The sequence below is a fragment of the Pseudopipra pipra genome, chromosome 23 (assembly GCF_036250125.1).
Source record: "Pseudopipra pipra isolate bDixPip1 chromosome 23, bDixPip1.hap1, whole genome shotgun sequence".
Lineage (NCBI taxonomy): Eukaryota > Metazoa > Chordata > Aves > Passeriformes > Pipridae > Pseudopipra > Pseudopipra pipra.
The window spans coordinates 1,035,039-1,060,070 of NC_087571.1; the positions used below are offsets into that span (position 1 = coordinate 1,035,039).

At 49.5% G+C, this 25,032-nt stretch overlaps 1 protein-coding gene and 1 long non-coding RNA gene across 4 annotated transcripts in view; one reads left to right on the top strand and one right to left on the bottom strand.

Annotated features, from left to right (window-relative positions):
- The window catches only part of FLI1 (Fli-1 proto-oncogene, ETS transcription factor), an 89,451-nt gene that overhangs the window by 63,564 nt on the left and 855 nt on the right, over positions 1-25,032 (bottom strand). The window contains exon 2 of one of the 3 annotated variants that reach the window (XM_064634670.1): positions 23,457-23,538. In XM_064634670.1, the coding sequence (XP_064490740.1) occupies positions 23,457-23,495 (39 nt within the window). In that variant the 5' untranslated portion in view covers positions 23,496-23,538. Of the gene's footprint in view, positions 1-12,485; positions 12,884-23,429; positions 23,539-25,032 lie in introns of those variants that run through there. The other 2 variants (XM_064634668.1, XM_064634671.1) reach the window with 2 other exon arrangements.
- LOC135402015 (uncharacterized) lies at positions 12,882-14,639 on the top strand. Its single transcript, XR_010425011.1, has 2 exons — positions 12,882-13,287; positions 13,693-14,639. It is a non-coding gene; the product is annotated as an uncharacterized LOC135402015 (long non-coding RNA).

A 25,032-nucleotide genomic window follows, 5' to 3' on the forward strand; every position in this document is an offset into this window, starting at 1 on the left:
GTGGAATCAGAGAGAGGTTCTCGTGTGAAAACAGCACACACCTTCCTCCTGAGGAGGTTCATCTCAGCAAGGGAGGGCTGTCCCTGCAAAGCTGAATCCTTGGGCCCTGCAAATAGCTGTGGTCATTACCTGGGTAAGGAAGGACCTGGGAAGCACTTGGGAGAATGGTTTGTCAGGATCTGGAGGATTTCTTTCCACAGCCTACTCTCTTTGTGCTCCTTTGCTCCCCTGCCCTGTTCCCTGCACGTTTTCCCCCCATGCTGGTGCCCACACACTTTCCCCAGCACACACTTCCCTGGGCACCTCAGCTCCTCCAGGCTGGCACAGAACAGCACATGGGGAGCAAAGTGCTGCTCACAAGGTAGAGTTTCTGTGGCTTAGGGTTATGGTGATTAATGAATCCTTTTCTATTTTTGGAAGGCTGCAGCTGGTAGTTTTGAAACCACTGAGCTGCAAAAGGGTAAGGAGTGGATGGAAGGAAGGGACAACCAGAGCAGGGCCTGAGCCTGCACTGGCTGCTAGTTTTTAAAACACATAAAAGTTTGGCTTATGTAAGAAGCCATCTGGTATTTAGGCCCAGTTGAAGTTTTGGCTCTGTGTGTGTGCTCTGAGTGTGAATCAATGGAGCAGCTCCACAGGCACGTACGCTGCTGGCCTCTTTCACCAGGGCACTGCTGCAAAACTGCCAAACTGCTGCACTTCACACCCTTTCTGCTCCTCTGGACAGCTCAGAATGGTCCTTGGGCTAAGGCAAAACATTCCTGCAGTTCTCCAAACCCACATTACAAAGACATACAAGACCCAAAGGTTGGTCACTACACCCACACCTCAGGAACTGGGGGAAGGTTGGGGAGGGTTAATAAAGAACAGAATGGCAGGAACTGGGTGTCTGTCTGTTCATGCCATGGCACTGCAGGTCATGCCTGCACTGAGGTCACTGTCCCTGCTGCTGCTGAACAGAGCCAGAGTCATTCCCAACGGACAGAGAGGGAAGGGAGGAGTTACTCCTGTGGGTGAGAAACTGGAGCACAGAGAGGTGAAGTGCCTGATCTCATACGGTGCCAGAACAGCTGACTGAACCAGTCTGAGACAAAGGCTGGAGTAAATTAACCTCTCACAGATTTTTCTGACTCACCAGAAGTTAAAAAACCCAAAGCATCCCAATGCTGGGATTGCATCAGGGAGGGATCTTCCAATGTGTGCTAATGCCAAGCACTGAGAACAGCCTGTGCCACTCCAGTGGAATGTGCCAAAGGGCAAATTCCCATGGAAGCAGGTGCATCTGAGGGCTAAGGAATAACCAAGAGGAGGAGGGTGTAAAGGAGAGTAGAAGATTTGTGTTTATCCCCACAAAACAAAGGGTGAGGGATGGCAGTGGTCTGTAAGTACACCGGGGATGTAAGGTCAGGGAAGGGAAAGTGCTGCTGAGGCCAGTAGTGCTGGCATGAGAAAGGTATGAATCAGGCATGAGCAAATGTCAGCCCAAAATCAGAAGAAAGTATCTAAACCTCAGAATGAAGAAGTTTCAGAAGGCCTTTGCAATGGGGAGCAGTGGGGGTGGGAAGAAAATCCATCCTTTACAGAAACCTTGGAGATTTTGGGAATGCAATGACAGTGCGTGGTCATGTCTGACAGCAGACATGGAGCCCAAGAAGTGCTCCCACTCTGGGGTTCAAATTAAGTGCCATAACCTCTCTTCACTGCTCAGGAATTTTGAAGAAGACTCTCTTGTTACACAGACTCCTCAGCACAGCAGAGCCCACGCTGGCCTCCAGGCACTGCTGGAGCACAAATAACTCATAACACTAACGATCAACCATAATTACATCCTTCCTGAGGCACAGATGACATATGGGAATACCAAAACTGAGGAGCAGGGAGCTAACTGCAAGCTTATTCCATCCATTAGTGACCACCCCGTGTTCTGTGAGGATGAGAACACGTCTGCTCTGGGACACTGTGGTGCAAATCCAGAGGATTTATAGCAGGCAAGCTTGAACTTCAAGGCATTGCTTTCCCTTCCTAAAGGGAAGGAACTCCAGCCCTTTGTTGAAACCTTTGCCTGCTGCTCTGGAAGTGCTGTGATTCCTGTAGCTGTGGAGCTGGGTTTGGGATGCCCTGTGGAACCCAGCAAGGGGGACAGAGCCCGGTGTCATCTGTAGCACTGACAGGGTGCCCCAGGCAGGAGTGTGTTGGGACTCAGAGTTAAACATGGATATGCACTTTTCCTACCAAAAAAGGGTCATATAGGGATGCATATTGGGTAACTGTTTTACACAGCCTTCCATAAAACTGTTAAGTTACCCAAATGATGTCTTCTAGATTAAATGGATTAGGCAGTGGTAGAACTGAGACTGAACTTGATTGTTCAAACAATTTGCTTACCAACTGCTTACAATTGCCATGTCCTTTTTATGGTGTTCTTGGTGTTCACTTGTCATTTAAATAGTGGCTTGTTGCTGCTTCTCTGGGCAGTGGGAAAGCTTGAAGTCCTATTTCTCACTACAGAAATACTTTTTGTCCTATACTCAGTCTTAGCTTCTTCCTCTCTTTCTTCCCCCAGAGGCTGGTTGGGCACTGACCAGGCTCCCCAGGGCAGTGGGCACAGCCCCAAGGCTGCCAGAGCTCCAGGAGGGTTTGGATGATCCTGTCAGGCCTGTGATGAGACTCTTGGGGCTGGGCCTGTGCAGGGCCAGGAGCTGGACTCGATGATCCTTGTGGGTCCCTTCCAGCTCAGTGTATTCTGGGATTCTGTAATTCTGTAAAACTCTGCCCACAACCCAGAGGACCCAGTGTCACTGCCAAGGAGAGGCCAGAGATGCATTTCAGAAGAAAAGGACTAGGAGGTACCGTGGCAAGTGCTGCTCTACATCTCCCTCTGTAAAATTTCCCTGGGTGAGCAGCCCTGGCTGCTCTTCAGCCTGGACCTGTCCCTGCTCCTTCCTCCACTTCATGCAGGACGAAAAGGTGTCCCGTGAGCTGTGCGGAGGGGCTGGAGGAGCCGGGCTGGCCGCGGGCCATGGCAGTGACAGCCCCGGCTCCCTCCGGCTGCCCAGGGACGGCTCAGGTTTCATTCCAGCCCCGTCCGAATTCCCCCGCGCCGGGTAAAACACACACACGGCATCGCCACGCACGCTGGGCTGGGAGAACAGGGATTCGGGAGAAATAGGGGCCGTTAAAAGCACCCCAGACCCTGATAAAACACTTTGCTTTGCTCTGTGCCTCAGTTCCTCCCTTAAGATCATCCCTTCTCCTGTCCTGTTACAGACAATTCCTGTAATATTTGCAGGATGACACTGCGAGTTCTTGCCCAACAGTGCTTGTTCTAAAGCCTGGTTGGTTCTAATGAAGCCAGATGTATTAGTTTAGAAATATCACCAAAATATAAATATTTGTGCTGTGGAGAGATATACATGTGCATATCAGATCTAATTAAGGAAGGCTGCTACGACTCACGGCTTGTGAATTCTGGGAGCAAGTTTGGGTTTAGGAGTGGCAGCAGCAGCAAAATTATCCCTGATGGAGCAAACTGTGTGTGGAGGAGCACGAGTGATGTGGCTCCTCAGTGTGCCTCAAACACAGCCCAGCACCTGGGAGATCTGCTCACAATAACTTACAGCCTTTGGGGATCAATTTTCAGGAGATCTGTCCCCTCCTGAGCTTGTCCCTGTATCCATAATTTCTGGCTCTAGTGATTTTTCTGTGCATCAGTGGTAAAACCATTCAAAGTCCACCCTCTGCTCCCAGTCCCTGGCCAGTTCTAATTCCAGAGACTTGTGAACAGACTCTTTACATCTCTGATGGTGAGTTGCTGAGTGACCAGATGCTTCCTGCATTTCATCTCCTCCCTGTTTTCTTCCTTTGCCTGCTCAGATTTTGGGCTCTTATTCCATGTACGTGCCATGCTCCTCTTGGAGGAGCCTCTGGGGACAACTCCCGTAATACAAGGAATTAATCACACGAGTCACGACTTCTGGTTCTAATCAGGAGTCAGTCCTGAAGGCTGATCTGCAACACGACCCTCATGGACAAATCCTCTGAGTTTAATAGGGATTAAATCAATGGAATTTTGATGGAAATCGAATTAGGAATAGAATAGAAATTGTTCCATAAACAGAACACAGCAGAAAAGGCGAAACTTCCTCAATTTTCCCCAGGATTTTACAGAAGGGATATAATTTTCTGATGCTTTTTGCTGGACAATCCAAAACTATTTGATTAAAAATGATCTTTTTGAATGCAAAGGCTCAAGATTTTGTATTACATGAGAAAACCTCAAATCAGTTCACCAAAATCTGCAGAAAGGCAGTTCTGTAGGAGGGCAAGGATGGTAATTCTTCTCCTTGCTTAAAGTAACCCAGCTCCTGCTCTTCCCTGGGGCCTGGGTGAGCAGGATTCCCTGGAAGCTCTGCCTCCAGAACAAGAAGACAAGTGATTCTTGTCATCAAGAACTTGTGATTCCTATAAAGAAAGAGCACCAGCTCTGACCTGCAGAGATGATAAAGGGATGGGTGCCTCAGTATCTGTCAGCTGGGGTAAAGGACTTTCCCAAGGGAGACAGGATCCTTCCTGCAAGGCAGAATTTGGAGTTTGCATCCACAGCATGTTCCTGGTGTGAATGGCAGGACTGAAAGGGAACTGCAGCCCTTAACTGCTAAGGGAAAAACAGATGTGAGAAGAGGGTAGTTACCACTCAGTGGGGGTTTGAAACCAATTCCTATTAAAATACATAGGGCTGCCAGTTGCAGGGGGTACCAGGGCACTGCCTCCTGTGGGTGTGACCATCTTGGGCACCATTTCTGCCACTGGCCTCCCTATTTCAGGACACAAAGTCCCAGCCCCAGGGTCAAAAACCAAAGTTCACCCAGACAAACGTGTGCAAATCAGTGAGACCTCAACACCTGGTGTTTGCTGTAACAAACCCCGTGTTCCTGGTAACACACAGAGTCTTTGGGCAAAGATTTTCCCTTTCTGCCTTACTTTGGTAGCCCAGAGCTCCCAGCAGCTGCCAGGGGGGGTTGCCCACTGCTCTGGAAGTGGTTTTATTTCGACATGCCCGGGGTTCTTGCCCCTCTGCAGCTGTGGCAGTGCAAAGCTCGAGCAGAGATGAAGAGGGCACTGTCACTCCAGGCAGCCCCACCGGCCAGGGATAAAAATACAAGGGAAATGTTCGATGCTGAACATTGTATGAAGTCCCAGGGAGATTTGGAACAGGAGCAGCGGAGGAGTTACAGTTTCCTTTGTTCTGTTAAAAGGAAAAAGGAAACACATCAGGAAACCAGACTGTGGAGCACAGGAAGTCTCACTTTGGCTGATAAAAAGGAACTGATGTGAGGTTGGTTCAGATGCAGTTATAAGTCAATCAAGCTTGGAACAACAAGAAGAGTTATTCAGAAGAAACCAGAGAGCCAAATTCTGCCTTTAGCTGCAAAAAGAGTATTTCAACCTCTCCTAATCTTTTCCTTATCTTCTTTTTGGAAGAAAAAGCTGCTATAAAAACCATTCAGATAAGAATTTTCTCATCACGCAGAAATCGGTTTCCTGGACTCACCACACCTTCCCCTGACCCCACCAAACCTCACTATAGTTTCTTCTTTTCACTCATCACCCAACCTAAAAAACTGTATTCTTGCTGATTTATCTCTTCCCCTCAGATCAAAACCAGCATTATTAAGAAGGGCAGGGTTTTTTGCTGAATGAGAAATCAGTAAATGACTAATTAAAGCTTTGCTGCCCGTTACAATATTTTCTCTCCCTCCCTTGATTGACAAGTGTGGGCCAGAATAACGTTCAGTTCCTGGGTGTGCAGCTTTGTCAGCCTGGGGAGGGGAGATTTATAAGGTTTTTTTAGTTGTTTCTTACTCTTTCACAGCTCTGGTTGAGCTCTCAGTGTGTGCTGGAACAAGATATATGCAAATAAATCAACATGCTGAGGTGTATCCATGACACTTACTACAGGAGCCCATGTGGAGCTGTGTTTCTCACTGAATTTTAGGACAAATGTCAGGAAAAGAAAGAATGTTTGACCCACATGAAGAGGGTCATTTTCTTTAGAGCATCAGACTGATGATGAAGAGAAGAAAGGCTGAGATTTTGCACGATGTCTGTAAGATTTCACCTTCCTTTCCCATCTATTTCCAGGGAGAATTGTGCACTCAGTGCCCCTTAGCCAGTGTTCCAGTGTTAATCAGGGTGTTTGTGAACAGAACCAGGACACTTTGTCCAACACCCAGGAAGCAGCCTGGCTTTCAGAGGGAACAGTCACCCTTGGGAGCTGAGGGCAGTTAGTTACAGGCTGGTTCAAATTTAACTGCTTACTTAATTAGACAAATATCCCAGAATATCCTGAGCTGGAAGGGACCCACAAGGATCCTCACGTGCAGCTCCTGGATCTGCACAGGACACCCCAACAACCCCACCTTAACCCCCCTGTTTTTAGGGCTCTGGCTTTAAAACATGGAAGCAAAACAGAGTTAGACACAATCAAGTGTCTCTGGTGCCAAACACTGGTGGCCCTTATTTCCAAACTTTGCCTTTGGTGCTCTTTGGAGGAACAGAAGGTTTGCCAGGACATGCTGAAGTGCCTTTCAGACCAAGGTACACCCCCTTTGTTCGGGGCTCTGCCTCAGAGCTGAAGGAAAAGCTGCTGGTGGCAGCGGTGGGGGAGGAGGGAGGGAACGTTTGCGGCTTTACTACAAGAGCCAGGTTTGTGATCGGTGTTACTGGCTGCAGATATGCATCAGTAATTGTGTGGCCTGGGTAATGAGGGGAAGAGAGAAAACAAGCAGCAAATGCACTCACAGTCTGCAGGCTTTGATATTTGGAGCTCAGCAGGGGAGACCAGCCCTTGTCCTGTGCCACCCTTGCTGTTTGTGCAGTTTAGGGCACCCTAGTCAGGGTCTGCAGGGACACAACACCCAGGGCACCAAAGACTCGGGTCCCCCAGCAGGCAAATAGTCCCCAGAAGGAGGCAGAAAACATTTGTGGGCTGATATTTCAGTCTGTATTTCCAACCCAGCTATAAATGTGCACTCACAGTCGCACCCAAAATCGTTTGTTTGCTCAGAAAGTGTTCTGAGGTGTCACCCAGGGAGGTGTGACACAGCCCTGTGTCCCTGAGGGACCTGCAGGCAGCTCTTCTTACATGCCAGCGTGCATTGGGCACTTGTGTTCACCTGCAGGAGAGCAAAAGAGAGGCACAGACCCTGCTGTTCAATTCAGGAGGAAAGATCTGACCAGAATTCTACATTTTGGAGGAGAATTGCCTTCAAACTAACTTGTGGAGCTGAACTTAATGTATCAGAGCTGCTTTTGCCAGGTGAGCCGTGCACATCCACGCACTAACACCAAGCTCCTGCAGCTTTAGGGGTTTAGCAAACCCACAAATATCTGGAAATCTGAAGTTAAGGCTCCCTTGGCTCCTTTAATTTTCCTGCTGGTGCATGTTTGCACTGAGGTGGGACGTGGAGTCTCTGTAAGTGCTCAGGGAAAGTCTAGCAGGAGGAGGAACTGAAGGAGGCAGCTGATGAGGGGCTGGAAAAGAACTGCATACATGGCTGTGTTACAGGGAAAAACAGGATGGCAGATGCTCTGCCATGAGCTTGTACATTCACGTGTTCTAGACCTGCTCCTTCTGAGCAGATGGGAGCTGAAATCAAGAGGAAAGCCTTCTGTAAGTCCAGGAAGGGGAGAGCTGAAGGAAATAAACTCTATGAATTCCCTTCCCCAGCATATCTCACCTTCTCAGAGTGTCATCTAAGTCCTCACTTCGAGGTGCAACCCTCCCCTTTGCTGCTCTTGATTGTAATACTGCAATAAATAACACCCTTACACACCAGCAAAACTCTTCTTCGAAGAGATGCTGCAAGGACTGACAGAAGCTGGGTGCTCCCCCCAGCAATATCACAGAATTCAAACTAATAACTAAAATAAAAGCATGAAATCCTCAAGACACGCATTGCTACCACTCTAAGTGACCACATCCTGTTCAGGTAAAATCCACAGTGGTGCAGAGAAACTACACAGGGCTCTCAGCACCTCCTTAAAGCCTCTGAGTGAAACCCCGAGGACCCAAAATCTAAGCAGTTGTACTGTTTTGTTCTGTCTTAGGTTTGTTTCAGACCAACCATCCTTCTCTTAGCAGCAAATACTATGCCACAGGCTTGGAAAAGGCTTTCCCAGTGTTTACTTGCAAATAGGAGTCAGCACTGGACACTTGGAGGGTCAGTCAGTGTGAAATGTGATTTAAGCTCATTCTGAGGCAGAAGATGTGCATTTGCACACAGATCTTGGAGGGAAAATGAAGCAGCATTGTCAAAATATCCCAACTGTAAAACATTTCTAACAGGTTTTTGCTGCTGTATATCAGAAAGTTCTTATGTATAATAAATGTGTCCTGAACAGGGGCCAGGGTATGAGGGAACATCGTCACTGATGCCTTGGAAATTCCAGATGGTTTTGTTCCAAATTGCTTTCGAGGGGCAGCAACGTGGAAAGTTGTCATGCCTCAAATCTTCCTGATTTATTTGTCATTTTTCCAATCTGCAGGCTGGGAGTTTGCCCTGGGAGTCGATGCCCTTTTGCCAGGAAGGGTCATCCCTCGGGGGCCAGAGCCAGGGCGACCTCAAAGGGCCAAAGAGGCACTGAAACTGGCCCAGAAGGGGAACATGGTCTCAGTCTGAGCTCCTGAAGGCGAGTTCCAGGGCGAGAGCGAACGCCCACGGCTCACAAATGGCAAGAAACAGTGATTGCTCTGGAAACCCCACCCCACCCTTTGCCATGGCAACGCCAACACACGAGTCCTCTTCTCCTGGAGGGACACGACTCTGGTTGTCACCTCCTTGGGAAATGCAAAGTCCTCACTGAACGTCCCTCAGTGGCCTCTGATGGCCACGACACAAGGATAAATATGTTTGCACAGAACGAAGGCAGCAGCTCCACAAAACACTCTTTTTTATTGACAGCCAGGCTTTGGCAAGTGTATTGGCTTTAATTATTCTCCCCACATAAAGTGGAAGTGAAACAATTAAACCAGTTTGAAACCACACCAGTTGTTATTGTGAGGAAGTCCATGCACGGGCAACTTGCTGCTGATGAGATGGACCCTTTTTTGAATTAATTTGAGGCAATAAAAACCAAACACTCCAGACACAACGTAAATTAATCAAAACAGGGGGTTAACCCTCAGAACATGGCATTGGGAGTACCTGGAGTTGTACAATAAAAGTGTTATCGACCATTTATAATAAGTTCAAACACAAATGTTGGGGGTTTCCCTGGTTCCAAATCATCTTCTGCCAGTGCTCTGTGCTGAATGTGAGCTGAATGTGGGAATGAACTCAGAAAGGTTTGCTGCTCTTCTTCCTCCAGAAAAGACCTTTGAGCATTGCTCTAGAGGGCACTTTGCAAGCCAGCCAGGCCACTTCTCATGCCAGGTATTAAACAGATTATTGGAAGAATGCAGCAAAAATTGCCTCTCACTTCCTCAGTAAGTGATCTAATTCTCTTCAAGATATAAAAACTTTTGTGAATAAATTAAAGGTGTTCTGGACCTGTTGTGGTGGCTCAGCAGCATCATATGGGATGTAAGTCATGTGTGGTGGGGAAAGATGACTTACAGTCCTGACCTGGTTCCATATTATGTGCAAGGTTTGGGTTAAAAACTCTGAAACCAACATCAATACACACTTGTGTGCCATGTCCACAAAGGGTGCAGGTGTAGGCCAGGATAATCCTGACCACATCTATCCTCTGTTTCCGTGTTTCATCATGCCCTGTTTCCCCAGGAGCCTTTAGGAGTGCTCAAGGTTCCAGTGGATTTACCCCCTCACTGCAAAGTTCCCCTGCAGCTGGGCAGGTGTGCACTTAAATTATTCCATGTGGGTAAAACCAGTCTGTCACCAAAACTCTTTCTGAATGGCACAGAAAGACTGAGAGAAAAGTACCAGCCCAATATTAGAGGTTGCAGGGCAAAGGGAGAGATTTTCACAGCAGACTCAACCCAAACTCCTGCACCTGTCAAGTGTGCAGCTAAAAGTCTCTGGCTCAATTAAAACAATTAGTCCATGGAATAGTTTTGCATAAATTCAAAAAAGAGAGTCACTTGCCAAGTTTAAGCTTCTCAAGAAGAAAATCATCTGGACTGCATAGCCCTCTCCCAAACGGAGCACTGCTCCCTGCACTGACAGGAATAATTCTGAGCTCGGGGAGGGAAGCGTTTCTTACCCGCCCCGGAACTCAGATTTCATCTGCTCCCTCCCCTGGTCTTGCTGGAGATGATGAAAGAGCTTTCTGCTGTGTTTTTCTTGCTCTCCAGTCACTTCCATGCATCTTTCTGCCATATTTTTCCCCACACAAACACAGCTCTGAGATAAATCAATGTGTACAACTCTGGGAGAGCAGAACTAAGGCACGATTGCTTTTAAATTGCTTTTCTCTGGGTGTGGACAGGTTTGCTTTGCTGTGCCCTAGAATTCAGAGGATCTGCCCTGCAGCACAGGTTATCTGGAGAGCTCAGCACACCAAAAACATTGCAGCATCTGAAGCCACATCCTCTCCTGCTGCCCTTCACCTGAGACAAGCCAGGCAAGGTGGCCTAACCCTTCCCTTCTCTGCAGCAAATCTGTCACTGTGTGGGGTTAATACTCCTTGAACCCACTTTTTAAAGGAAAACTTGCAAGAGATCTCAGATAATCCCAGAGGCACCACGGAGCCCTGAGCTCAGTGCATGGTGCAGAGAAAGGGGAAATTATCAGAGGTGGCAAACAGGACATGGGCACCTGCAGCAACTTGGAACAGCTCAGTAGTGAGCCCGGAGGAGATCTGGAGTGTCTGGATGCCGTTTGTCTGAGCAATCAGCCAGATCATTTCTGGCCCAGGAGAGAAGCAGGATAAGGGCAGAGCAGGCAGTGGGCAGGGCGGGAGCCGGGGCAGTGACCTGGGATGCGTTGAGTGAGTTCCTCCTTCGGCCACAGCTTCCCAACGTGACTGGAAGAGGAGCTGCGAAGTGTCGCAGTTCCTCATCCCCGAACCGCAGGGGCTGCGGGTGAGCAGCAGCTCTGTGCAACACGGGCTGCCTGGGATGGGAGCAGCTCCCGGGGCTCCAGGAATTCCCTGCCTGATGGGAATACTCAGCTCCGTTCAGGGCTCATGGCCTGGGCAGCAAAGCAGGTCCATGTGTGCACCGCAGCAAATCTACAGATGGGAGATTTCTGCACTTTCACTGCACAATATTTAGGGCTCCGCAAATCAAAGAGGGTTGTGGTGCACTAAACTTATCCTGAGTGAGGCCCAGGTTACTTTTGCTACGAATCTGAGGTGGTGGAGGGGAAAACTTGTCTTATTCCTGACATACCTCCCAAATTTTGTGCTTTCAGTGCTCATGCTTTCTCCCTTTCCGACATCCACCCTTTCGTTCCCTCTCTCTTTCCTCTTTCCATTTTCTCTTCCTGTCCATCTCCTTCCCTCCCCCTTCTTTTGAGACCCTTCCAAACCGTGCACTTGTCACAAGCTGCAATCTAAGGGAGAAAGTTTCAGTTCCTGCCAGTTTGCAGCATTTTTTCTACCCAGGTCAGCAAAAGAAAAAAAAACAAAAAAAAAAAAAAAAAAAAAAAGAGAAAAAAAAAAAAAAAAAGAAAAGATACACCAAAAAAAAGAGCACTTTTAAGACGAAATGACACCCCACCCAGGCGATAGGCATCTTCTTTCGAAATCCTCCAACCCAAACACACCCACAGCGCGTCTTGCTTCAAGGCTCCTCTGTTCAAACTGCTCCTGTTCTACAGCGCTCCCTCGAGAAGAGCCCGTAAGAATCGCAGCAGGGTCCCCCAAAGCCAGAAAGTCCCCCCTGTGCTGCCTGGGCTTTGAGAAGCACCTCAAGGGACTTGGAAAGGCTCGGTTCATCTTTCCAGAGGCTGGAGGACCGGCCGGTGGGACGGGGGGGAAGGAGGGGAAACCGCTCTCCGAGCCCCGGCAGCGTCCCCGGTTGCTCAAGGCCACCCGAGGTTGGTTATGTTGGTGGTTTATTTGCCACACACTCAGCTTCCCTTTCCCGCTGCCTCTCCCCAAGCCAGGGGATGTTTCTCTTCCAACTCCCCGCCAAAAAAAAAAAAAAGAAATGACTGCAGGAGCAAAGGCAGGGGCGACCACCGGAGCCAGCGGAGCCCTCCCGGCAGGGCCGGGGGCACAGCGGGGCAGCTCCGAGCCCGCTCCGAGCCCCGGGGCAGGAGCTGGCACTGCCCGCCCGGAGCCGGGCACGGCCCCGCGGCCCCTCCGAGCCCCCCCGAGCGGGGACGAGCGTCTGCGAACCCCCCGAGCCCCGGGGAGAGCCCCGAGACACGGCGGCGGCGACGGGGAGGAGGAGGAGGAGGAGAAGGAGGAGGAGGAGGAGGATGAGAAGAGCCCGGCCGGAGCCGGCCCCGGCCCCGCGCCCCTTCCCGGCGCCCCCCCGGCTGCAGGGGACCCCCGGCCCGTCCTGCCCCCCTTACCTTAATAGTGCCGTCCATCTAGAATAACTTCCAGCCGGGACCAGCAATATTCCACACATTGACCCGGTTTAGCCTGCGACCGACGCCTCCTGAAGTTTTTTATCCTTCTCTCTCTTTTCGCTCTTCTCGCTGCCCTTCCAGCGGTTTTGCTGCTCACTCCGTACCCCCTCTCCCCCTCTCTCCCTCCCTTCCTCCCTCTCTCTCCGTCTCTCTCTTTTTTTAACTTTGGTTGTTGCAGCAGAGCGAAAAAGAGACAGTTAACCGGATGAAACGTTTTTTTCTGCTAATTTTGGGAAGTGAAGTCACTCGAGGAGGAAACTTTCGTCTCTCCGCTGGTCCTGCCTTCTTGTTGAAAATATATATATTTTACATACAGGATATTTGCTCCATTTAGATAAGAAGGGGCAGAACAATGGGTACCTCTGTCACAGCTCTTGTTTGTCGCTGGGGCGGCCAGTCCAGCGCAGCCCTTGCCTTGCACCCCAGCCCGTCTTAGCCAGCGCCGTGTGTCATCCCACAGTTTAGTTTAACGTGGGTTTTTGCCATTTTTTTTTTCCTTTTGGCTGGAGCAGCCTCAGCCTGACTCACTGAATTTCCGTCTCTTCCCACAGATTTTTTTATTAATGCGTTTTCCAGTCACCGGCAAAAATTAAGGGGAGAAAACCGTAAATACGATTCGGTCGCGGCGGGCAGGGGAAGAAAAGAAAAAAAAAACGTATTTAAAGCATACTTCACTCCCCCTCCTTCACGCCTCCCAGCAAGGAGCGTGAGACGAGGGTCCGGTCCCTGCCAGAAATGAGCGGTAAGTGCAATAATGTGAGACAGACAGACGACTCCAGCAATTAAATCCAGGCTGGGAATGGGGCTGCGGGGAAGCGGAGGCTTTTTGCCACTTTCGCCCCTTCCCCTCACTCCCGCTCGTCTCGAGGGGTGGGATGTCGGGCTCTGAGGGGGAGACACTGGGATGCATGGGTGTCCAGCCATCTCTCCCAGGGGCTGGGAATCCTTTCCCACTCACGGTGCGAGTCTCTCGCTAAGCTGTTAAAACCTCACTCAAACGAGAGGAGGGAAACCCACTTTATAGGCTAAAGATGACAACAATTCGCGGGGATTGTCAGATCAGCCGAAATTTCCCTTCCCAAGCCGTGTCCTAACGGGCACCGCACACAAAAAACTCTCAACCACCAGCCTTTAAATCTCATTTTAGACCTGGCGAGCCTCTGGCGTGCAGTTCTCCCTTTCATTCAAACGGGAGCGATCAGCAGAGAAGAAAACGCGCTTTTCCTTTTTCCGGGAAAAGCTGCAAGCTTCCAGAGGAGCCGAGGAAAGGAGACAATACCCGCCTGTGCAGCTCCCCCGCTTCCCCCCTCCCTCGCAAAAATAAGCAGCAGCGGAACACATCATGCAACACTCGGGGCTCTTTTCTGCCCCACTTCTGCAAACGCCGCAGAGGGAAAGAGCAGAGCGGGGAATAAAAGGAGGGGAAGCCAAGAAAGAAAAGTGTCAAGGCAGGAGGACTCTCCTGCACGTCGGGTCTCTCGGTGGGAAGGATGGATTACCTTGTCCAGTGCCAGTTGTGTCCAGGCTTTTTGTTTCCCCCTGTCTTTAGTCCAACCACGGGGAGGGGGGCTGGGGTTGGGGGAAATCAAAATGATATCCAAAGTTATCCTGCACCCGCCCCTTCCAAAGGGGAAATGCAATAATGCCACTAGTGTTTCTACTCGGCTGCGGCAGAGATGCCTTATTAATACTTTATTTCTGCGAGCCCGAAGCTGGCAGGAGAGAGCTACAGATCCCCCTTGCCCCTCCCTCCCCTCCCTCCCCCTCCTCCGAAATTAGCCTCATCAATTCAGCTACAATTTTGCAGTTCAGATGCAGACACGGGGCTGAACGTGACCAGACCTGGAGGTTTTGGGCTCGCTGCTTGCCAGCGATTGAGGCCGCCCGCAGCCGGGAGGTGAAGGGGGGGAGCGGAGGGACAGCCCGGCCGCCTCCCCTCTCCCCATCCCCCGGCCCCCCCTGTCTGCTCCACAGTCCAGGGGTCTGCGCCGGGGTCCCCGGAGAGCTGCACATCTGGATGCTGCTAGCGGGGTCAGGTCCCCCCTTGCCTAGGGCCACAAGAACTGGAGTTCAATTAAAAGAAATCACGGTTAACCCTTTGCTTTCCGCATTGCTCTTGCCTTTTCCCTGCCCTCCGTCCCGTCTCCCCCCCGGCAGTGTTCTGTCCCCGCTCCCCCCTCGGCGTTACCACATGGCAGGAGGCTGCAGCGACCAGAAAAGCGAGAGGTTAAAGGGAAGAGTGAAACGCATCCTTTCAAAACCCAAATGGTTTCCTCTCTAGACAACACTCCCCACCAGCCCCGAAAAGCAACGAGGGCGGGGGGTGAGGGAGAGGACAGGCTGAGGACCTGAACCACGAAAGGAAGGGGAAAAAATCCCGTGGAAAGAGCCTCTGTCACCCACGGACCCCACAGGGCACTTTGGGTTTAGGCTGCGGGACCGGCAGTGGGGAGAAACCAGCTGAAAACGTGCTCAGCTCACGGGAGAGGAGCCCGACCCTCCCCAGCCAGCCCCTGCCCAGCCCGGGTGAGGGGACAAACAAACCCGCCCCCCCCCGAGCATCCCCAGCGCTCCCAAGGGGGGAGCTGACAAACAGACCCCCCTTCCCACCTGGAGATATTTTAGGAACCCAGCTCTGCCTTTTGTGGCCAGACGGGCACCGTGACCCTCGGGGGCTTATTTTGCATGTCTGGGGATGGCTCCAAACGGTGCCAGGTAGGGTCACTTGTTAGGTCGGGTCTGGGGAGGATGTTCCTGTCTTAGCTCTTGGGTTTGGGCTAAAACAACATTTGCGAAAATCCAGGAGATAAAATAACGAGCGAAGTTGTCAAACACTGCCTCAGACAAGCCGAACGATCTATTCTTTTCCTTCCAAATAACGTAACAATAGAAGCTTTGCTTCATTGGGGGGGGGGTTGTTTTTTCTTCCCTCCTTCTTCTCCCCCCTCCAAAAAACCCACCCCTGAAGTCACCTCAAACGGTTTTTATAAGGTTGAACTACTCACAACCTCCATGCGCCAAAGCTCCGCATCATCCCAGGTGATTGTGCGGTGACTTTGGGTATTTTTCTGTTATTTAACTGAGTATTTAACTGTGTTTGAGTGAGAAGGGAGCAAAGCCCGGCAGAGAAAGCCGCGCACGGGGCTGAGCAATGTGTGCAACTTTTAATCTGTTGCTCGACGTTTGGATGCACATGTACATACAGCAAAGGAATTATGATCTGTTTAATGTGGTTACCACCAGACATCTGGAAAATCATTTGATCTTGACAACCACGGAGGATTTCAGATGCTGACACTGGGACAGGCTGGTAGAAATCAGTTACTCCTCAATTATTGGTACTATGACTTTTTTCTTTCACCGCGCTTATGAATGAAACGAAATTCTGGAGCTTTTAATTAGTTCAGTATTGATCTCAAGCGCTTGGCATGTCCCCACCTCTTCTCCTCGTCTTTATTATTGGGTTACACCGGCTGCAGCCTCACCCGGAGAAGGTGAAAACGCCGATTTTGGGTGATCCGATCGAAACGAATAAGGACACTCTGGGGGGACTGAGCCCGTCACTGATTCACGGGCAGTACCAAAGGAATTAACCCCTCAGTGGAGTTCCATGCCGGGAACTACAGGACTTCGCGGGACTGCAGAACCCTAAAGATATGGATTTTCCTCCTGGAATTCCCACGGGATTAGCGGGCATCACTTCGCAATTAAAACCGTCGAGTTATTCCATAGGAATAAACATCATGAAAACCTTCCCGAGCCTCAGGCGCAGGTTAGAAATATGATTTTCGGAGGATGGGAGAGGGGATTTGGCTTCTCTCACCCCATCTGACCCCAACAGCATCAGCTGAGCTCTCCTTCACCCCAGCCTGGGGTCGCTGTGAACTCACGCGGTGAACACGGGAGGGGAGCCCCAGAAAACGCGGCAGCCACGCCCTGGCTCTGTCGCTAGAAAGTGGCTCATCTTGCATTAACTGAGACACAGTGTCCTCTTTGTTGTAACCAGCTTCTCTATACACGTAGCTCGTGCTATATATTATATATGTATATATTTTATATAAATATAGTACCTTGTGCTAGCGATATCTTGTATGTATATATATCTCTTCCTATATATTCTTTTCTCAATAATCATGTTTCACAACGTTTCCCATCATTGTGTCCTTGCAGAAGGCCAGGGTTTATCCTACTCCAGCCTTTACTAGAGGGGAAAATCTCCACCAGCCTCAGTGAACGCTTGGAATCTCTGGGTCTGACTTGCCTCTGGCACCGTCTCCGTTGCAGAATGAAAAACGCGACGCGTTGTGTTTATTTTCTAAACCCACAACCTCACAAGCAAAAAGCCCAAACTGCAGCCCTGGGATTTGATCCCCAGAAACGAATCCCAATTCTAAACTAAACTAATTGGGCAAAGCTCTGCTTTTTAGCTCCAGCAATAAAAAGGAATCAGTGGAGTGTTCCAGCCCCACAACTGAAGGATCGGGTCCCTCCTCCCTACAGGAACAGCCCATGAGATGTGGGAGCTTGAAGCCGGAAAGTTGTTCCCTGCTAATCGGTGCTAAGTAAAGCATAATGTCTTAAAAGCGGTGTGGAGAAGATGCAGTAGCTTTGAAGCTGCACCGCAATTAGGCGGAGAGCGGGGTGAGCAGTGTCCTGGCTGCTTTTATTTGAGCCCCATGTCCCAATAAAACCACCCCCGCCCTCCCTCCCTCCCCCATCCCGCAATTATTGGAAAGCTAAGGCACAAAAAACAAAAATACTGAAGGCCAAAAAAACAGACTGCAGTGCACTAGCTCCAAACGTCTGGCCCCTCGCTTGAGGCCATAATTAATTTGAGATTTATTTTTATTGGAGAACCCAGTCTCGTCTGACCTTAGCCAAACAAGGCTTCAGCGAGACCCTTGATGCGCTTGAATGGAACAGAATATTTCTCTCTAACTTCTCTTCAGGCGTCCGTGCCTGCTTTGAATTTGTTCCTCAGACTTCATATATTTGGAGATTTACAGGAAAGATTTAAAGCATTTTTCCCCCCTTAGCGTTTACTCTCTTTTTTCTTCCCTTTTCGCTCCCCTTTCCCTCCACACCTCCTCTCCTTCTAAACATAGGAGCATAGGAAAGGCTGGAATACAAAATTCCCTGGATCCAGCATATTGGAGGGGGGCGTTTTTCAGTAAATTGTGAAAGAATGGAGCCATTAGAAGGTCTCAGAGCTGGGGAGGGGGTTGGTTGCTGCTCTCTAAATGCGAGGGTCACTGCAAAAGCTCGTCCCTTGTGCCCGAGGGTCTGGTTTATTTTGGAAAGCTCTAACATGCCACATTTCCAGCAGACAAACAATTTCTTTCCCACCTTCTCGACCTAAATTCAAACCATGTCTTGAAGGTAAAGCGGGAAGGGAAGAACAACAGCCCTTCCCCACACAGCGCTGGGGCTGAGCACGGGGAACACTCAGGACAGCGGGAAGCGGGAAGGGATCTTTGTAAAATAGAGAGGTAGGTGCAAACAAGAACGAAATCCTTAAGCACCAACTTGTCACAAGGCATTAATCAAGGACTTGCTGAAGTTCAACAATTTAGCAGCGTTTCTGCCCCAAGAAATGAGAGTCCAAAAGAGAACGGTTCGGTGTCTGCGTAATTAATCACCCCGAGGTGTGAGAACGCCGTGGGAGTTCACGGCAGCTTCTGCCGACAAAGCTGCCGCCGTTCCCCCCTTCCCTGGGGGTGCCTGGGCCGCCGGCCCGAGCCCAGCCGGGAGGAACTGAAATCCTGCGGGACGCCAGGAATGGGGGGCGGGAGTGTGGGGAAAAAAATAAAAAAAAAGGGAAAAAGAAGAGGCAGAAAGGGATAAAGCGCTGGAGGATACGCTCAGTAGGAACATCACTACCCGAAAAACCAGTCCACGAAGGCTTTGATTTTCCCTTTCCTGCCAGGGTCTCCAGCTGCCCAGGTTTCCTCCTGCTCCACCCGCGCATCCTTGAGCACCTGCGGGCCGAGCCCGCGCGGCTCCTCCTCGCTCTGTTCCTCAGCATCATCCCCGCTGCGAAACAAGGCAAATCCCAGGATATCCTTTCCCTGCAACCTGTCCCGAGCAGCCCGTGCTCCTGTTCAGCGGGAGGGAGGACGTGTCTGTGCCGGGCTTTGGCAGTGCCCTGCGCGTCGCCCGCTCCAAAGAAAACCTCCCTGTTTTGTCCTTAAAAAGAATTAACCCCCCTCTCTCTTTCGGGCTTCTGTAAACTTTCCAGGCCGAGTGAGAGCAAGAACAAACCCAATATTGTTTCCAGCCACGCAGCCCATTTTGCCTCCATGAATATGCTTCTTTGTACGGCCCCACAAACGTTATGGTTGCATTAAACCCATTTTTAAAGCGAGAACCCCGCGCTTGCACAGAGGTGGAAAATCCATCCTCGTGCCCCTTTCCAAGGGCTGGGCTGGAGACCACTTTCCGCAGCAGCTTTGGAATATCATCTCCGGGCGCGGCAGAGGAAAGGAGGGGGAGAGCAGGGGTGATGCCGGGACACCGGGAACATCATCGCCCTCTCCTTTGCCTTCTGCTCAGGCCAAGGGGCTTCACCTGGCCAGTCCTGCCTCCAGCCGGCACGGCCGCCTGGGCAGGGGGCTCCAGGGGAAGGAAAGGGGCTCCAGGGCGAGGAAAAGGATTCCAGGAGAAAGAAAGGGATTCCAGGAGAAGGAAAAGAGCTCTGAGGGAAGGAAAGGGACTCCAGGGGAAGGAAAAGGGCTCAAAGGGATGGAGAGGGGCTCAAGGAGAAGGAAAGGGGCTCTAGGGAAAGGAAAGGGGTTCCAGGGGAAGGAAAAGGGCTCCAGGGGAAGAAAAGGGACTCCAGGAGCAGGAAGGGAGGTTCCCCCCGGCCTCGGGAGGTGCACCCCAGGATGCCTCGGGGAGGGCAGGGCAGGGCAGTGGCTGCGTTTCCAAGCAGGGGAAGCGAAAGCAGAAGCGCTGAGTGTGCGAGGAGGGGGTTGGGGATAAAAGGGGAGATCAGCGCTGGGACGTTGCCGAAGGGCAGAAGAGAAGCGGGGGTAAATTATGCACCCCCCAAAACTGTTCCGGTGCCGCCTTTCCACACATGTCAAAGCACAGGCTGGCGGTGCAGGGGGGAGCAGGGGCTGCTCTGGCCCGGAGTAGCTTGTGGTAGTGGTAATAATTAAAAAATCAGTATTCAGAGGTCATGTTGCTTTGCTTATAGCCCTAATTCTTTCCATATCCCTACAGTTAGGATTCCAGCGCTGTCTTCTTTTAAAATTTAATTTCCCAATTATATTACATGTTCCATTCTCTAAAGTCAAATGCTCATGTTTAGATGAGATTAGCACCCTCTGATATACTGTAAATTATTAAGTACTTGCAGATCAGTAAGTCCCTAACGGTATGAGGGATATAAATACTTGAACAGTTGTGTAGAAGAAGCCAGTAAGGATCAAAATTAGCTTTCATTTTTATGAATTCCCACCCCTCCATTGCATCAAGGCCCATACAAGAAGTGTGAGAGAGAAGGTTGGGCAGGAGGTTGTGTAGGGTCTGTTATCAGGGCTTTAGGTACATCCTACGTGGTTGGGATGTAAACCAAGGTTACAACACTGAGAGGCTGAACCTCAACCAGTGTGACTCCACTTGTTAAAACACCCTCCTTAAAACAAACTCTTTAAATATGAAATCCTCCTCTTGCCCCTCCAGCTTCCTCACCTCACCCCTCCAAGCCCCGACAAGAACAGTGTGACCTGTAGGTCTTCTGAAGGTTCTCAGAGGCTGTTTGGTCCCCCAGGGGTGTGACAGGGAGTTTGTTCCTCCTGGGAGCTCCTGTGGAACACCCTGTCCAAGCCCCTCCCATGGTACAACATACAGAGACAAGGCATTTCTCTGTACAAAGCACAGAATAAACCTAAAGTTGATATACACTGTGCATCTGTCAAAGAGGATTTGTAGAAGACATCAATCCAAATGCTGTTTTTACTGATGGGAGTAGCATTTACATCCCACAAAAGCAATAAGTAAAATACTTCTCCCTCCCATAGGAGGAAGAAGTAAGTTTTTCTGGGGAAGGAATGACATGAAAGAAAATAACAACAATAAGAAGAATCATCATCATCATCTGGGAAGAGAGAGGAGTTGGGATTCAACCTTCTGCTTTTCAAACTTCCTGCTCACCACAGCTTGGGAAGTTCTGAAAGATCAGAGTGGGGGAGCAGGAGAGACAAGTCTGAGCAGCTCCTTGTTCTTACACAGCAGCTGCATCTACATTTGAAAGCTGGAGAAGTGGAGGAATGGAGAGTTGAAGTGTCTTTCTTAGGAACACCAAGCTCACTCCACCGGGGCTTGGATGCACAGCCGTGTTTCCCAACTATGTCCCTGGAACATCAGTCAATCCCAACTCTTGTACAACCAACCAGGCACTGCCAGAACCTCTCTGCTGGCTCTGGGTGTGTCTGAGTCAGTGGAAAGTGCCACCAAGCTCAGAGGGGCCAGAGATTAACCCAATCCACATGTTTCAGGTTCTAACTTCCCTGAATTTAATCCCATTCCCACTTTTATGAACAGCCTCACTGCTCTAAGTGAGCTCCCCAGGTACCACCTTCTCTCACTGGTACTGAGCTGCCCAACCAAACTTTGAAGACTCAATGGGAGACATTTCCCTTGTTCAGAAGATTTTGGATCAGACTCCTGTGAAAATCCTGTTGATTTTTTTTTAAGCACAGGAACAAATCATTTCCCCAACGGCACGGGTGTGAAAGAAGCTTTGAGACAAAACACCAGAGACAAAATCCTTGCTCAAAATAACAGCAGTAGAGATGAAGGGCTGGAATAAAAGGCTCACACAGCTCCCTCATCCCTCCAACTGGCACACTGGATAAATCCTGTCCTGCCTGAGGAGCTATTCCTTCTGGATCAAGCACATACTCATTCCAAGAGGACTTTGTCCAAGCCCTCTGCCTGCAGGATTGTTCTTAAAGACGAGGTTATCCCGACCCAGTTAGGGACAGACTCACTCAATCCCGCTGGAATGTTGAATTATTTAGACCTGGATCTTGGTTCCACTTAATTCAAAAGGAATTGTGCTACTGACTGGGGCAGCAGCTGGATCTGCCTCCCAGCAAAAGGCAGTGATGCCAGACTAGAGGATGTCACAGGGCCTTCATCTCTTCCTTGGGAACAGAACAGTTCAATCATTGCCCACAGCCAGCAGCTCCAAAGGGAATTCCTGCTAAAGCCAGGCCCAGGCTGGGCACCAGCTCACAGCCAGCAGCTCCAAAGGGAATTCCTGCTAAAGCCAAGCCCAGGCTGGGCACCAGCTTGCTCTGCTTGAGCTGGGAGGGAATTTCACTTCCCAAGACCTGAATTTCCTTTTTTTTCCACAGAGTTTCTGTTGTTGCAGAATCTGGTCTAAAGTGAAATGGAGTCACCAACAACCCCTGAAACACTGAGCTGAGAGTGAGATTTGGGGGGATCTCAACCAAATGGGGAATCTCGACCATTCCTGGTGGGATTTGCTCTGGAAACCTGGTCCATTGAGCTGCACAATCCAATCCAATCAGGGGATACAAGCAGTGCCACACGACCTGGGAGTCATCCCACCAGACTTGATTGCAGCTAATACTCCTAATGAGCTGCCCAAAATGAGCCATAACCCAGGGATTATACACAGAAATCATGCAGTGGATCAGTCCCAATAATATGTATGTACAGGAAAATCCCACTTGAGGCCTGGATCCTTGACTAAGGGAAAGCAAAAAAAAAGAGAGACCAAATTCCTGTAATAAATTATTCATTACAAATTATCCACCCAGCTCTAGTTAACACCCTTCTGTGTTTCTTCAGGGAGAGAAGAGCTTGTGTTTTAGATTTTCCCTAAGTGCTGTTGCATGCAGGGTTTGCCTTAAACGTGTAACCCAGATGTCCCAGACTTGGTTTATTTACATTCTTGGGAACTGTTGTGAAAAAAACCCTATATGATGTCAAATATAATATAGTGCTCAACTGAGTTATAAAGGGACAAGGCTGTGCCAACCCTTCTTTGGTATTTGTTTTAATTTTAAGGAAAAGAGAGAGGCAGAAGTGGCAAATCAAAATACATTCTAAGATCCATTTTTTAAATTATAAATATATATATGTGTACAAACAACTATTTAGAGTGCAAGATTTAGAATTATCAGATAAAAAAAGAAATAAAACCAACTGAAGTTAGTTTACCTTCTCAATTGTATGGAAGGACTTAGGGAAAACCACGAGGAACACTGTGAAAGACATCCCAGTAGCACACCAGTGCCTGGTGTGACAATCCATTTCTTGTAACTCAAAGAGGTGTTTTGGTTTAACTCATTAAATATTTTCCCCCTCTAAATTCATTTTGAAATGTACCTTTCAAAAAACCACCAAACCTCCCGGATCATGTTGCCCGTGGGGCTGAGGAGCTGGCAGGGAGGAGGAGCGGAGGGCAGTGCATGGAATTCAGCTCCGGGGCAGCCCCAAAGCTCTCCGGGAGGGCAGAACTTCGGGGGGCAGTTCAGGGGTGCAGCGCTGGGAGCACCGCGGGCACCTCGGGCTGAGAGCGACAAACCCCGGCTGGGATGGAGCTCAGGACACCCTCCTGTGACACCGCGATGGCACAACCCCCGAACCGAGCACCAGTGCAGGGCAATAAAAGACAAGACCACTTTTACATCTTGCTGTTCTCCCAACTTTTGACTCGATCCTGCCCATTTCCAGAAGGATAACTGTGATATTTGAGTCTTCTCTGCCCCCTCTCCCACTGAAGGCAGAGGGATTATTTTCTTTTTTCTGCTAAATTCAGTAAGAAAGAGCAAAGTTTTCAACTTCAATATTCATTTCAACTAATATTCATTATGAATTTGGGAGGATTGTAATTTGTGACATTACCTGTTTAAAGATGCTGTCATGTCTTACCTTGACGTAAGACGAGGTGTCTGGTACAGTCTGAAACATCCTTACTTGCTTTTTAGATATATTTAAAGGTCCTTAATTTGACCTGAAATAAATTAAAAAAAAAAATCGAATCATATACTTGTATGGAGACAAGCAGAGAAATAAAACATCGTTTGAATAATAAAATTAGTAATAAAATTTAAAGAGGAGTGATCAAGTATTTAAGTGTAACTTTTAAAGGACACAGAAACACATCCAGAACAGTAACTAAAACTCAAGTAATATCAGGACTTCACAAAGCAGGAGTTTATTTCTGGTTTTTAATAACAGTTTGGTTGGATTCCCCCTTCTCCTCAGGCAAAGAGCCTTCTCCACTTCTGCCCAGAGCAGAGGGAAATGTTTGACATTTGATTAACTGAATTTCTTAGCCAACAATTAAAAGCCAGCTGAAATACTCATGTTTTCATGTCGAGACTAGTTAACCCTATTGACTTGTATCCAAGGGTTTCACTTGGCTGAGTGAAGGGCAGTTGCCTTTCCTGCCTCATTGAAACCATCCCGAGCCATTAAACCTGCCGGCCAAGATTGATCTAAAGAACCTTTCTCACCAACAATAATTAAACAATAAATTAAAAATAATACCGAATGGAAGTATCGTTCAAAATATTTAAAAACCCCCAACCCTCAGAGTTGTCACTCTCAGCCCTTCTAGCTCGGATCCTGCCCAAACTTTCCGTCACACTTGCATCAACTACATCTGGTTTTCTGTACTTCTAAGACTTGATGATCTCCCGATGAACGGGGGGGGTTTTCTGCCTCTCCCCCCCGAGTCATCACTGCAGAGATTAACAACAATCATGAAAAATGTGATGGTGTGTGGGAAAACAGGCACGAAAATATCCCACAACGGATTTTTTTTTCCTTACTCGCTCCTCTCAGGGTCTTTATTCCTTTTGGGAAGCGCCAGAAAGCGATTAGCCGAGTGTAATTAGGGCATCATTAAGAAGCACAAGCACATTCACACACACCCACACCCCCACCCTCAGCAGCTCCCAAGCGCTGCTGCTCCGTCCCGTTTTGCCGGGATGCGGAGGGAAAAGTCGAGACATTTACTCAGAATTTACTACAGAGAAGTGACACGACGGGATTAGGAGGATGCAGAAAGAGTCGCGCACGACACTCGGGGGTTGTTGGGTGTTTTTTGGGAGCTCTGCAGGAAAGGCTGTGGGGTCCTGAGCGCGCAGTTAGTCCAGTTTGTCCTGGTCTAATCCAAGCCAGACCCCGGCGGTTAATCACGGCCCTGGTTAATGAAGCAGCCCGGCCGCTGGAGCTGGGAGAGCCCCGCTCCGGAGCTGTGTCCCCCCGCAAAGCCCGGGGACACCCCCGCGGCCCCGCAACAGCTGCTGACTTAGCGTAGAAAAAAAGAGAGAAAGCAAGAAAAAACCCCACAGCCCAACAACTGGAAAATAAAAGTTCGCTATCTGCACGTAACCCCCCTTTTATTGATTTTTCCAGCATTTATTACGCGGCCAGCTGGCACAGGAGGGCAGCCGGCTCCGAACTGGACAATGTGTTTCTGATAAGTACAATTCTTTTT